This window comes from Sebastes fasciatus, chromosome 11 (genome assembly GCF_043250625.1).
Source record: "Sebastes fasciatus isolate fSebFas1 chromosome 11, fSebFas1.pri, whole genome shotgun sequence".
Classification (NCBI taxonomy): domain Eukaryota; kingdom Metazoa; phylum Chordata; class Actinopteri; order Perciformes; family Sebastidae; genus Sebastes; species Sebastes fasciatus.
In genome coordinates this window covers 23,780,367-23,794,332 of record NC_133805.1, presented here as the reverse complement: position 1 = coordinate 23,794,332, position 13,966 = coordinate 23,780,367, and the positions used below count along the sequence as shown (strand labels likewise).

Below are 13,966 nucleotides of genomic sequence, written 5' to 3'. Positions count from 1 at the left end.
CACTGACGTCCTGACGTTGTTGAATCAGAAATGGACGAAAACAATATTATAGCTGTCAGTGGGCACCCAGAGCTAAGATAGTAGATAGATATTTGTACAGAGACCTGAAGAAACGCTTCGTATAAATGTATGTGTATAAACCACAGACTGTCCATGTTATATACAACAACGCCGCTCCCGTATTTATGACTAGATGACGTTATGTTGAGTGTTGATGGAGCAGCTACTATGTTAGCATAGCCTGGCACTGATCGATCCAAACTCCATTTGGCAATCTAAAAGTTGTTTGCTTGTCGTCTTGCGGACAGACCCGATAAAGCATGAATTCAGACTTTTTACAAGTCGGCATCATTATGTAGTTATTTCAGTATACTTTTGATCCATTTACAACAACGTTGCTGCCGTATTTTTGCCAATTAGCAAAGCCTAGCACTGATCGATCCGAACTCCATTCAGAAAACAAGTATTTTAAGAACTAAAACAAAGCATTTTTTGAACATTTAAAGCATGTTAACATGTTCTAGTAGAACCCCAAAATACAAGTATGCACCTAAAAATGAGCATAATAGGTCCTCTTTAATTCCACTGAACCCAAGTCTAAAATTATAGTAACACTGAAATAGCCTCTCTCCGTCCAGAGAAATGTTACATCATGTCTCTTGGGAGAAACCAAAGAATAAATAATCACTCACTTCTCTCTGCGATTGCTGCCGCCCTGCGGAAGGAAGGAAGGAGACAGACATTGTCAGAAGCATCTTAAAATGGTATCACAGGGCAGAAAGGCTGCCAACGTTTTGTTTTTTCTAAGCTATACAATTCCAGGAAGTGTATTTAGAGTGCTTCTGAAATGGATCACAAAGTACATAGAGTCTATTTTAAGTTTGTATTTATTTGTGTAAACATTCTCTTCAAACAGAATTACACGACAGAAGGAGATGACTTTGTTTACTTACTTGAGCCTTTGGAATTCTTCAAATGCCTCTTCCCATGCTGCACCAGAACAAAAACAACTTATTATCATTAATAGTTACATTAGAAATAGACACATTTAATGGGACCATTTTACAAATCTGAAGCATCTTCCTTGCTTGACTTTAACAGTTTCTCTCACCCTTGCCAGACAGTTCAAAGACTCTCTTGACACCGTCCTTCCCATCAAAGATGTCCATGGTGTATTTGCCCTTGTCCTTCTCAGTGGGCTCATTGATCTTCAGCCAAAGCTGCTCTCCTGTGACTCCAGACTTAACTCTCTCTGAGGCGGCAATCTTAGCATCTCTAATGGAGAAAACAGGTAACATGGAGATCCCTTAAGGCTGGATTATTTACTGAGGGTATCAAGTGTATAGTGAAAAGCAAGATTAAGACAGAAAAGCAGTAATTGCAGTCAATGCTTAAAATCGGCACAATCATCCTTGTATTGTACCAAAATGAAAGATCTGATCAGTGCCGGAATTGGACCAAAAAGGTTTCAGTGCCCTAATTCAGCAGTTGCATGACATGATCCTGTGTCTTGGATATATTCATATTAGGGCTGTCAATCGATTACAATATTTAATTGTGATTAATCGCATGATTGTCCATGGTTAATCGTGATTAATCGCAAAATTAATCGCACATTTCTTATCTCTTCAAAATGTACCTTAAAAGAGAGATTTGTCAAGTATTTAATACTTTTATCAACATGGGAGTGGACAAATATGCTGCCTTCTGCAAATGTATGTATATATTCATTATTGGAAATCAATTAACAACACAAACAATGATGAATATTGTCCAGAAACCCTCACAGGTACTGCATTTAGCATAAAACAATATGCATAATCGTAACATGACAAACTGCAGCCCAACAGGCAACAACAGCTGTCAGTGTGCTGACTTGACTATGACTTGCCCCAAACTGCATATGATTATCATAAAGTGGGCATGTCTGTAAAGGAGAGACTCGTGGGTACCCATAGAACCCATTTTCAGGCACATATCTTGAGGTCAGAGGTCAAGGGACCCCTTTGAAAATGGCCATGCCAGTTTTTCCTCGCCAAAATTTAGCATGCGTTTGGAGCATTATTTAGCCTCCTTCACGACTAGCTAGCATGACATGGTTGGTACCGATGGATTCCTTAGCTTTTTCTCGTTTCCTATGATACCAGTATCACTCTAGCTTTAAAACTGAGCTCCATAAGATCAATTGCGTTAATGAGTTAAAGAAATTAGTGGCATTGAAACAAATTTGTATTTGACAGCCCTAATATATTTATATTTATCTTCGCAATTTATCCCACTTCAAATGTATTTCATTACATACATTAGGCCTACATACGACATACATTTCCATTTCCATTCCATAAATGTATTATTGGTTAATAAAAACTTTTTATGTAGCTATTGATACAAATTGTACGCAAATATAATATTGCATATATGCTTCAATAAAACAAACTTAAAATATGACATATGTTGGCCTACAGATTAAATTGGATAATGAGAAGGAATACGAAAGGCATTTTCAGCGCTGTTTTCTCAGCGTGACGTGAGTGTTTAGGGATGAGACTCACCAGGAGGTGGCGGTATGCAATAAGAAGTAGAGGTAATAAAGTGGAAAAAATCGGATGTGTCAGTACACAGTACTGGTGAGTACCGGCTCATTTCAGTCACTGGATCTGATACACGTGACCTGTATCAGTACCAGTTGGTGAGATTTTGTCCCCATCTGTGAGTTGTTTTCATATAATTCAAGAGATTATGCAGGACAGCTGAGAGAGACAATTATAGCCCGAATTAAACACTTTGTTACCGTGCAATATTAGTCAGCAGAAACTATTTAGTTATGGAAGCAAAAATACTTATGAATGCAATGATTCTCCCTCATTTTAGATATTGTTTTACTAATTGATCACAGACATGTAAAACCACCCTGGAGCCTATTGAGATCGTACACATGAAAGCTTTGAAGGTCTTTGACAAAAAGTCTTTTCTTTTCGAGCATCACATGGCTGGAAAACACTACCAACTGATTTGAGAGAGACTGAACAACCTGTGTTACTTTTGCTTGGAAGCTGAAAAATTGTCTGATGGAGAAACAACAATGCCAACATGATATTTGATATATTTTGTGATATATTTTATACTTCATGCGTCCTCAGTATTTGCTTTAAAGAATATGTTTTTTAGTCCTTTGTGATGTTCAGTCTTGTCTGTTGTAAAGTTCTGACTGTTTGTGCTTTTATGTGTCTGTTTTGTATTTTGTTTTTACTAGGTTTTCTTTCTCTTATACTTTATCCCTCTACAGTATATGTGCTTTGTCTGATTTTTGTATATCTTTTTGTTTTATTTTAATGTGTAACATCAACCTACCCAGGGACTGCAGGTGAAAATTAGTGTGGTCCGTTTGGGCAGTTATGAACGCAGTAATCGACCTCTGGTGCGGGCCGAGACCGCTTGCAAGAGGTTGTCTCGGACCGGTTCCAAACAAACCAAAACTCATACTAGTTGACTCATAACAGCTGTTGTTGCCTGTTGGGCTTGAGTTTGCCATGTTATGATTTGAGCATATTATTTTATGCTAAATGCAGTACCTGTGAGGGTTTCTGGACAATATTTGTCATTGCTTTGTGTTGTTAGTTGATTTCCAGTAATACATATATATATACATTTGCATAAAGCAAGCATATTTGCCCATTCCCATGTTGATAAGAGTATTAAATTCTTGACAAATCTCCCTTTAAAGTACATTTTGAACAGTGCGATAAATTTGCGTTCAATCGTGATTAACTATGGACAATCATGCGATTAATTGCGATTAAATATTTTAATCAATTGACAGCCCTCCCAAAAAAAATCAATATTAGTTTAAGTGTACGCTATATTTAGAATATTTTTAATATTTTTACAGCTTTACCTTGCCGTCAGACAGCCTTTTCCGACAGGGAACTGAAGCCGTTGTATCCATCTATGGTCTCGCCAAAGCCACCAGACTCCATTGAAAAAACCTGTAATTTTACCTCGGAGAATACAGCAGTTGCTGGTCTACCGCTGCCTCGATCGGTTAGTTTGTTTGTGTTATTATGTGACTTTGGTGAATTTGAATTCACCAAAGTCACACAATAACACAAAGACCAGCAACTCCCATGTTCTACGAGGTAAAACTACTATTTTTTGTGAATGGAGTCTGGTGGCTTTGAAGAGAGCATAGATAACAGATTCAATTCCCCGTCGGAAACATTGACTGTATAGCTAGAAAATATTCTGAATAAAGGGTACACTTAAACTTGCTGCCGGCCCCATCCAAAGCAGTACATTGTTTTGGATCCGTCCGGTAAGTACTGTCTGTTTCTCCAAACCGAGGGCGTGCTGAACGCCATCTACTGTAGTTAATACACGGACTATGGATAAGTACCTCATACAAAACCCCATCTCAAAACACTCACATCCCTTTAAGCTACACGGTTTAAAAGGTTTGTGTGTGCACAAATGTCACACGTGTAAGTGGTTGATTTTACATACTTGCAGAGCCAACCAACACGTAGTTCCTCATTGTAATATGTGACCATGGAGGAGAGGATGATGCCATGTTCAGTGCTGATGACTGTGATTTCAGAGGAGGAGTTGGCTGGAGGGAAAAGAATAAAAGGCAGGTGTTTATCTACATCCCATGGAAAATGTATAGATTAATGGTATATAATAGTGCATAAAATATATAAGTCTCGAGGTCTTAATAGTTGATGCAGCGGAAAAGTACTGTACATGAACACATTCTGCTTCTTTCTGTGATTCTCTTTCTCTAGTGCACTGCTTAGTGTGACGTTTAATGACTCACCAATAACCCTGAACAGCTCATTCATTACAGCTTGGTATCCTGGGGTAAAAAGGACGAGAACAGTAATTAATCACTGACAACACTGATTTCCACTTTTTCACTCACAAAATACATGAAAGAGACTTTACCTTCATCCGTCAGTTTAAAGCTGCTCTTATCTTTGCCTCTGTCGTCCCTCAGGAAGACCTCGTAAATACCCGCATCCGCCTTGGAGATCTGGAGTTTGAATTAAAAAGCAACTTTAGTATCCTTGAGGCAGCAATGAATTCCCTTCTAAATCAAATATAATTATTGGAACAGATAATAGACACTAGAACAGCCACACAGAGACAAAGTACGCAGAAAAGGCAAGCTTTTCTCCTGCCCAGGATGCTGCAGGCGTTTAAAACGAAAAAAACATGAATATGGTGAGACGTGGAGGACAAATGGAGATATTATAGGCGTGAACTTATGGCAGCAAAGATTATGTCCAGACTTTGGGTCTTGGCGCCGGGGGAACGTCCTCTGCAGCTGGCTTTTTTCTTGGTTTTTCTTTCGGTTTCTCTTGCTTAATAACCCACTGTGAATTAGACAGACAAGTCAGTTAAATGCAAGTGCGATGGACAGGAGTGGCGATGGACGGGCCACCTCTCCTGAGCTCATGCAATGACACCAACCCTCTCTTTGTGAGTGATGCTTATACAGTTTCAATGTACGGGTACCTTGAAACATCAATATAACTTCACTGGCACAGAGACTGATTGACAGATCAGATGAATATCCTCAAAAAAGGACAGCTTTCCAGTTTTAAGGTGCAGACACACCAAGCCAACATCAGAGAACTAGCGGTAATGAAGGCCCACTGTTGCGTCGACGGCCACAAACTGGCCGACAGCCGACCGTCAGCTTGGTGCGTCAGGGCCTTAAAATGTTTGAGATAACTGGCCAGAGGAGTTAAATTGAAAGTTAGAAATGAAGTGAATTGATCACACAGATAAACCATATAGTGCATTTACACTATATGGGCATAAATGTTGAAAAGCATGACCTATAAGTCTATAATATCAAAATATACAATATCAGAATAAGAATTAGAAGTAAAAGCTCCAAAATAGAGAGTCAATTGTACCCAATACGTCTATTCTGATTCCCTAGTACGACATGCTGACGTGCTGACTCCAGCAGCACTCCAGCAGGACCTCGGGAACGTGAGTATTTTTAAAAGTGTTTCATCATTTATGATTCTGTGTGTGTGTGAGAGAGGGATGGTTGGTAGCGTAGCATGTAGTCTAGCTCTACCATGGAAGCATCACTAGTGACGTTTTAAGCTCTTTGCTCATAAAGCTCACGACTCCTCACAATGTACGGCATCTGTCTAATGGGCTGACCTTTCCGATATTAAAGGTCAGTTCGCCGTCCTTTCGCTCGATTTTCTCAGCGTCCTCGTCATCCTCTGCAATCTCAATGCTGTCCTTTGACCAGGTGATCTCAGTCTCTGGTTTGACGTTTCCTATCTGTGGAGGGAAAGAGGAGAGATGGGATTTAGCCGTGCCACCTAAATTACAACCATTTTTTAAAATTGTTATACTTGTAGGAATGCCGGAGTTAACATCAATTTACATTTGCTTACATATGGTGTTGTTCATACTTATATCATTCCTACAATGTTTATATAATTTATAGTGAAATAGTAAAATTGATAGTAAATTATAAAAGAATAGCAGGAATAAAAACAAGGAAAAGTTTAAAGGATAAAAAAGAGAAAAAAATTAAATAAAAAAACAATAAAATAAAATAAAATATATAAATTAAAAAAGGTAGACAGGTATGATGGTGCATACATATACACATATATATATACCATATGTATACACAGACATACATACAAATATACTCTATATACATACACATGTACATATGCAGGAAAAAAAGAGATTTAACTCTTCTAACTCTTCAGGGCAAAGTCCTTCATTATTGTTTAATTATGATCTTCATATTTAATCCATTTATTCCACCGTTGAAAATATTCTTATTCTTGATTTCTGACTCTAAAGGTTATTTTTTTCATTTGACTTCCAGTTGTTAAATAAAGGTAGAGTAGGTTTTAACCAATTCCTCTTTATCTGTTATAGCTGCAAATCTATGTATCTTGTATCGGTATCTGTTTATTTCTAATGTGATTTCAGGTGGTGATACACCTAGAATAATACATTTTGGTTCATGTGCCGGTTTAATTTTGAATATTTTCATGATAGAGGATACAGTTAATTGCCAGAATATTTTTTAGTAATGGGCAGAAAAAATGTGAATGATCTGCATTCTTTTTGCCACAGCTTCTCCAACAAAATGGATATTGTAAATTTTGATTGTATTTGTGGTGTAACCATTTGTGACACTCCTTATTTAAAAAAAGCATTAACAGCAGTACAACTATTTAGAGTCACTTTTCTTACCTTGCATTTCAACAGCACATTACATTCTTGAGTAACAGTGAAGTCAAGGTACTCGACAAAGTGAGGACCTGTGGATAGTCAATGAAAAATAATGATGGAAACATACTTGTGTGTATAATTAGTGTGAAACTTATGTAATGGAAAAGTCAGATTCCTCACCTTGCTTCCTGACCCATTCTGCCCTCTCAAATTCTGACTTCTTTTGGAGCTCCCTGAACTCTGGAGAGCAAAAAGTACATCAGAAAATCAGACATGACAGTAAAGAAAGGTTGTCTTCTGCTGCTCCCCAATGGACACATACTGTAACTACAGCAAATACAATACACCCGGTAGAGCCAGCCCATTCAACCATTCAATTACTTATTTCGTGGGCCACATTTGAAAAACGTTGAAGTGCCAAAGGGCCGGACATTTACATTTCCTATAGGAAAATAAATATGAAAACAATACACCTTTTTAATCTTAGTAGGTTGATGTTTTAATAAAAACAATGTTGCATTTAGCATCTTTTTTTAATTTAGTTTGACTCTCCTAAATTCCCTCTGTTTAAACAGCCTGGGTTAAAATGTTTTAACAAAATAAGTGTTTAACAAGATATAATTAATGAATGGGCTAATTGGCCTACTAATAAAATTATGATCTTCTAATAATCAAACAATGTAAACACCAATAAACTTAGAATGTTAGCGTGTTATTTCAATAAAAAAGCAAAGATGTTAAACAGTCCGTAACAGCATCAATAGCGTGAGTGGTTATGTCCATGGATGACAATAAACTCTCTAATTGAAAAAACATATTATTATTATTTTTTCACATCAGTAAATGATCAAAGGGCTGAATTTGGCCCACAGGTCGCCAACTGAATAGGCCTGCAGTAGAGGAAGGCTTTTAGTTTGTAGCTCCTACTCCATATCCACAATTAAAATGACAAATCTGTATCCATTTGAGGCCTTACCATCTCCAATGAGCACCAGACTGGTTGTGCCCTTAGCCTTGCCGTCCACCAGGTTAAAGGTGAACGTCCCCTCATCAGTGACCTCCAGAGAGTCCATGAACATTTCAATGATGCCGGTGGACTGGTCGAAGTTCATCGTGTATTTCTGGAAAAACCCAGACAAGATCAATTTGTGGAAGACGATCCGAAATAGAAGTGGACGACATGACAACTAGTTACGATTCCTACCTTTCCCTGAGTAACGATGAGATCATTAAAGATGTACTCCACTTGGCAGGCGGAGGTGAATTTCTCCAACTGAGTCCAGAAACGCACGCGACCCTTCTCAAGCAACTCCATGCCCATTTCCTTCTTAAAGGGAATAACTGGAGAAAAACACATTTTTTAAAGCTCCTATAGTACCCACTATTCATTAATCTATATGGCTATGCAATATGCAAGTAACGATGGCTTGGTAACTACAATTTCCAAGACAAACCTGTGTTTTTAGAGAGCATTTATTGAGTAAAGTGATGGTTTCCAACCTTTTTCCTTAAGGGACCCATTTTCTATCATTGAGTAAACTGATGACCCCTGACTAGGGGACATATTTTATGGATATTTCATATTATATTCAATGCATGACAATAACAGAACAGGACAAATGATAAACTGTTCTATTAACCCAAAGAGTCACAATAACTGCAGAAAGTTTGTGTAAAACGAGCGATTTGGATATATTTTGAGCAGATTATTTCCTGTGAATACTGCATCAGAGATGAGTTTTCCTCTTATTTTTAGGAACTTTTAATACAATTCTCTGTCTGTATTATGTTTTATTTTACTTTTAACAATCATACATACTTTTTTGACAATTTCTTTTTTTAAGTTGTCTTACACCCCTTAAAATTAAGAAGGGCTTGCAACCCCCGTGAAGCTTTGGCGACCCTTACTGGGGGTTGGGACCCCCAGGATGGGAACCAGTGTCCTAAACTATATCTAAAACAGTATTTACACTTGATAAAGTTAATAATTGTGTTTTAGAACTTTATTACTTAATGCTATCACTGACATTAATACTTTTTCTATAAACTTGAAATGATCCATTGTGATGCTCTACATGTAGTATGAACCCCTGATTTTCTATGTCTTATTATTCACATTTATTTATTTGTTTTTTGTTTGTTTTCATCACATTTTTATTGTCTAATTATCTTTTTTTAATTTATCTTTTCTATTTTGTTTTTGTCAAATGTTGTGTCTAAATTGTGCTCATGTTGTATTATTGTCATTGAGGATAATACATGTCGTTTTCAACGAGATGGCACATCTCAAGGGGTTATTCCCATTAAAGAATTTTTGATAAGTTAAAAAGAAAATGTGGTATTAGCAGTATACAGTATGTGATGTGGTGGGATATTCACCAGGGAACTTGTGGTCGAAGCTGATGTCCAGAAGACGCTTGAGACCTGAAAAGTAAAAACAGCCGCAGCAAATGTCAAACCCTTCAGCATCAACTCCTCTACTACTAGTCTTACTGTTTTTCAGTATTTTAAAAATGCACATTATTAATGAAGACAAAAACACTCCATGTCAAGTACAACCTTAGATTTGAGAATAACTTTGACAGATGCTCACTGAATAATTTGAGACAACTTTCCAGACAAACAGACATAAACACCAGAGTGCCACAGAGGTCATTTTGATGCAGCTGTTGAAACAGGATAACAGAGACGCTCCTTCAAGACCTCCGAAAACCTTTAGCACTAACGTCACCCAAACAAATAACAAGTGAATCAAGTTTCGGGAGCGGAGATGCCAAGACTGTGTGGGCTGACTCACCCTCCTCAGTGAGCGTGTAGCTGGAGGAGATGCCGTCAGTGTTGGTGACCATGCAGGAGAAGGTGCCCAGATCCTCCAGGGAGGGACTGTTGAAGATGGCTCTGGATCTGGAGATGAGGACACGTGGGGACGACAAGTTATGAGGAAAGAGGAAGAACTAGAACAAGAGCAAGGGAGTAAATTTGGTCCCTGGACGCTGCATGAGAAATTGGGCACATAAAGGATACTTACTTGCCCTTTTCAGTGATAATAGTCATGCGAGAGGTGTCGGTCATAGTCTGGTAATTCTTGGACCAAACAAACTCAGAATCCGCCTTCATCTCGGAGCACTCAAAGATCATAGAGATCACACCATCATCATCAACATCCACATAAATGTCATTGGTGCCTGAGGAAAGGAGAGGAAATGGTTACAGTGTGTGTGCATCACTGGCATTTCAGACGTCAGCTCTTAAACTCATGATTACAGTCAAATAATAAAATATAAGACATGACAGTCAGCTTAGAGCTATATAAAAAGTTAATTCACCTATCAGCACTGAGAAATAGCCATTTACCCTACTTTTCCAGACTTTCCAGACCTGCGTAGGAACACTATGCGACTGAATGTGTGAGTTACATAACAATCACACTCACCAGGGCGAGTCTGGGCCAGGATTGGACCTAAGACTGCTGAGGGCTTTCCAACTCCAGCAAGATTTTGAGCACGCACACGGAAGACGTAGGATGTACCAGCCTTCAGCCCCGTCACCTGAATCAGCACGAGAGGAGTCGAAGGGAGGGATAGTTTAGAGAACACGGTCATCATTACATGCATGATGTTCAAACTCCAATTTGACCATCAGATCTCAGCAAACGCATATTTCAAGAAGAGCCAATAAAACAAATCTATTCATCTTCCTCACCTTCATGTATTTCATCTTGTTGACCTTCTCGTGAGCAGCCTTCCAGCCTTTCTCACCAGCAGAGACCACCTTGAGGTCCAGATAGTAGCCATTGACAGGAGTACGGCCATTAAATGCAGGCGTCTCCCACAGGACCACGGCGGTGGTGTCACGGACCTCCAGCACATGAAGACCAACAGGAGCACCTTGGAGCAAAAATAGAGATAATTTTGGATTCTCAAACAAACTGTAACTGCTTAAAACTAAAATAAAATATATTTGACAAAGATTTACAATACAATGAGCATTTCAAGAAAGGAATACAATTTTTTTTTTACTGAATTTTTATTCCTTTTTTGAAATGGTCACTGTATTATAAATCTTTGTCAAATATATTTTCTTCTTAATGGATTGCAGATTGATAGGGATGCAACTAACGATTATTTTTTATTGTCGATCACTCTCGATTATTAATCGATTAGTTGTTTGATCTAGAAAATGGTGAAAAATGTCGATCAATGTTTCCTAAAGCCAAAGATGACGTCCTCACATGTCTTGTTTTTTCTACAACTCACAGATATTCAGTTTACTTGTCATAGAGGAGGAAAGAAACCAGAAAATATTCACATTTAAGAAGCTGGAAAAAGATCATTTTTACTTTTTTTTCTTAAAAAATGACTGAAATCGATTGATCAATTATCAAAATAGTTGGCGATTAATTTAATAGCTGACAGATAATCCATTAATCACTGCAGCTCTACAGGTTACATTATTTTCTAAAGTATATTATACATAGCACAAAATACATTTTAATGTGTATACTATACTATGTACAGTATGTGAAATGCATTGTGGGCGATACAGAGTGAGGGATCTGACTATTGTCTAAAAATGTTTGGCTCATTCTCTGTTATTCTTGTATCACCACAACTTACAATTATTTTCATTATTAAATCGGACGCTCATTTTCTAGATTAATGTTTTGTTATATAAAATGTCAGTAAATAATGTCAGTCACATAAGTCAGGTGAAAGAATCCCATCCTAACAGTTGAAAAGCTAGAAACAGGTAATGTTCGGCATTTTTACTTAAAAAATAGCTCAAATGATTAATTGATCATCAATACTTGTTTTGGTGAGCATATTGTCTCTCATACCTGGCACAGTAATGGTCCATTCCTTGCACTCCAGAGCTGCACTGTGCAGAGAGGCTTTACTCACACCTGCCATGTTCATAGCGCGAACCTGGAAGTGGTAGAAGACGTTCTCCTTCAGGTTCTCAGCCTAAAAGACACAAATGCAGATAATGAGAAAGGATTAAAATACCTGTTTTGTGCTGGCAAACATAAATTAACTACCAAGTAGATAAACCAATTTGAGCTTCATGACATAAAACATTCCAAAGACTAGACTTGTTCCGATACCGATACCAGTTTCAGAAATGCGTCCAATACTAAAAATACTAAAATTCTGTATCGGGTATCGACGAGTACGCCAGTCTATGCACCGATCAGATAGCATAATTTATTAACCAAGAAAAAATTGCATTCCAACGACAACATAAATTCCACAAAGATAGCCCAAAAGCAATGAAGATTTTATATTTATCACGCTGGCATCAGATCGGTACCCGGTATCGACCAATACTGCAAGTTCAGATATCCGAATCAGTATCGAGAAGGAAAAAATGGTATCAGAACATCTCTACCAAAGACACTGGACATTGTGACTCCTCCATTTGTAGGAAAACCAAAACAAATTAATTAGAATTTTGGTCCATGGGTGCTTGAAATAAACAAACTTACTTTAAAGGAGGTAGTAGTCAATGCCTTGTTGTTCATTTCATGCCATTTCCCAGCAACGCCTCCCTTCACGGTCCTGTAGTCCACAAAGTATCCCCTGATATCGGCTCCTCCATTGGAAGCAGGCTCAGTCCAAGCCAGCATCATGTAGTCCTTTACAGCCTCCAGTAGGGTCACATCAGTGGGCTTTCCAGGGATGGCTGCGAAGAAAGTAAATAAGCTGGTCAACATTTATCGTAAGAGAAAAAGAGAGGAAGTGTGTTAAAGATGATCATTTCCAGATAATCTGACCCCTTTTTTGTTTGTTTTCCCTTCAATGAAAAAATTAGGGCTGTCAATCGATTAAAATAGTTAATCGCGATTAATCACAAATTAATCGCACATTTTTCATCAGTTCAAAATGTACCTTAGAGGGAGATTTGTCAAGTATTTAATACTCTTATCAACATGGGAGTGGGCAAATATGCTTGCTTTAAGCAAGCGTATTTGTATATTTATTATTGGAAATCAATTAACAAGGCAAAACAATGACAGATATTGTCCAGAAACCCTCACAGGTACTGCATTTAGCATAACAAATATGCTCAAATCATAACATGGCAAACTCAAGCCCAACAGGCAACAACAGCTGTCAGTGTGTCAGTGTGCTGACTTGACTATGACTTGCCCCAAACTGCATCTGATTATCATAAAGTGGGCATGTCTGTAAAGGGGAGACTCGTTGGTACCCAGAGGACCCATTTTCATTCACATATCTTGAGGTCAGAGGTCAAGGGACCCCTTTGAAAATGGCCATGCCAGTTTTTTTCTCGCCAAAATTCAGCATATGTTTGAAGTGTTATTTAGCCTTAGGTTTTTTAGTTTCACATGATACCAGTATCTAGCTTTAAAACTGACGAATTTGCGTTCACGTGTTATTTATTATCACGTTAACTTTGACAGCCCTAGAAAAAATCAATCAAAAAACATAATCTCATACAGATGGCCTGGCATTTAGTTGTCATGCTACATGCTTTGGACACACAAGCAACACACTTGTTTAGGGTCACTGTAATGGATAAAGTACTTACACTCGAGGCCAGAAGCAGGATAACTTTCACGCTACGAAAATCTCCGAAAGCCAGACGAGACTCTCGTTAGGTTCATGCTCTTTAAGAACACAATGTTTTAGCCTTCACCTTGGCAAATAGCAAAACAGAACTCAAGCAAAGACACATTAAGACAGAAATCCTGCATACAGCAAAAGCCTTCTAAAACATT

At 38.0% G+C, this 13,966-nt stretch overlaps 1 protein-coding gene across 3 annotated transcripts in view; it reads right to left on the bottom strand.

The window, feature by feature from the left end:
* myom1a (myomesin 1a (skelemin)) overlaps positions 1-13,966 on the bottom strand; it is a 33,811-nt gene that overhangs the window by 2,053 nt on the left and 17,792 nt on the right. For 2 of the 3 annotated variants that reach the window (XM_074651667.1, XM_074651666.1), the window contains exons 18-36: positions 12,710-12,906; positions 12,062-12,188; positions 10,927-11,111; positions 10,658-10,772; positions 10,253-10,409; positions 10,022-10,128; positions 9,604-9,648; positions 8,429-8,565; positions 8,201-8,345; positions 7,405-7,464; positions 7,246-7,313; positions 6,181-6,306; positions 5,289-5,372; positions 4,942-5,029; positions 4,814-4,852; positions 4,501-4,606; positions 1,112-1,275; positions 954-990; positions 693-715 (exon numbers count right to left, since the gene is read on the bottom strand). In XM_074651667.1, coding sequence (XP_074507768.1) covers positions 693-715; positions 954-990; positions 1,112-1,275; positions 4,501-4,606; positions 4,814-4,852; positions 4,942-5,029; positions 5,289-5,372; positions 6,181-6,306; positions 7,246-7,313; positions 7,405-7,464; positions 8,201-8,345; positions 8,429-8,565; positions 9,604-9,648; positions 10,022-10,128; positions 10,253-10,409; positions 10,658-10,772; positions 10,927-11,111; positions 12,062-12,188; positions 12,710-12,906 — 2,010 coding nt within the window. The remainder of the gene's footprint in view (positions 1-692; positions 716-953; positions 991-1,111; positions 1,276-4,500; positions 4,607-4,813; positions 4,853-4,941; positions 5,030-5,288; positions 5,373-6,180; positions 6,307-7,245; positions 7,314-7,404; positions 7,465-8,200; positions 8,346-8,428; positions 8,566-9,603; positions 9,649-10,021; positions 10,129-10,252; positions 10,410-10,657; positions 10,773-10,926; positions 11,112-12,061; positions 12,189-12,709; positions 12,907-13,966) is intronic. The other variant, XM_074651668.1, reaches the window with a different exon arrangement.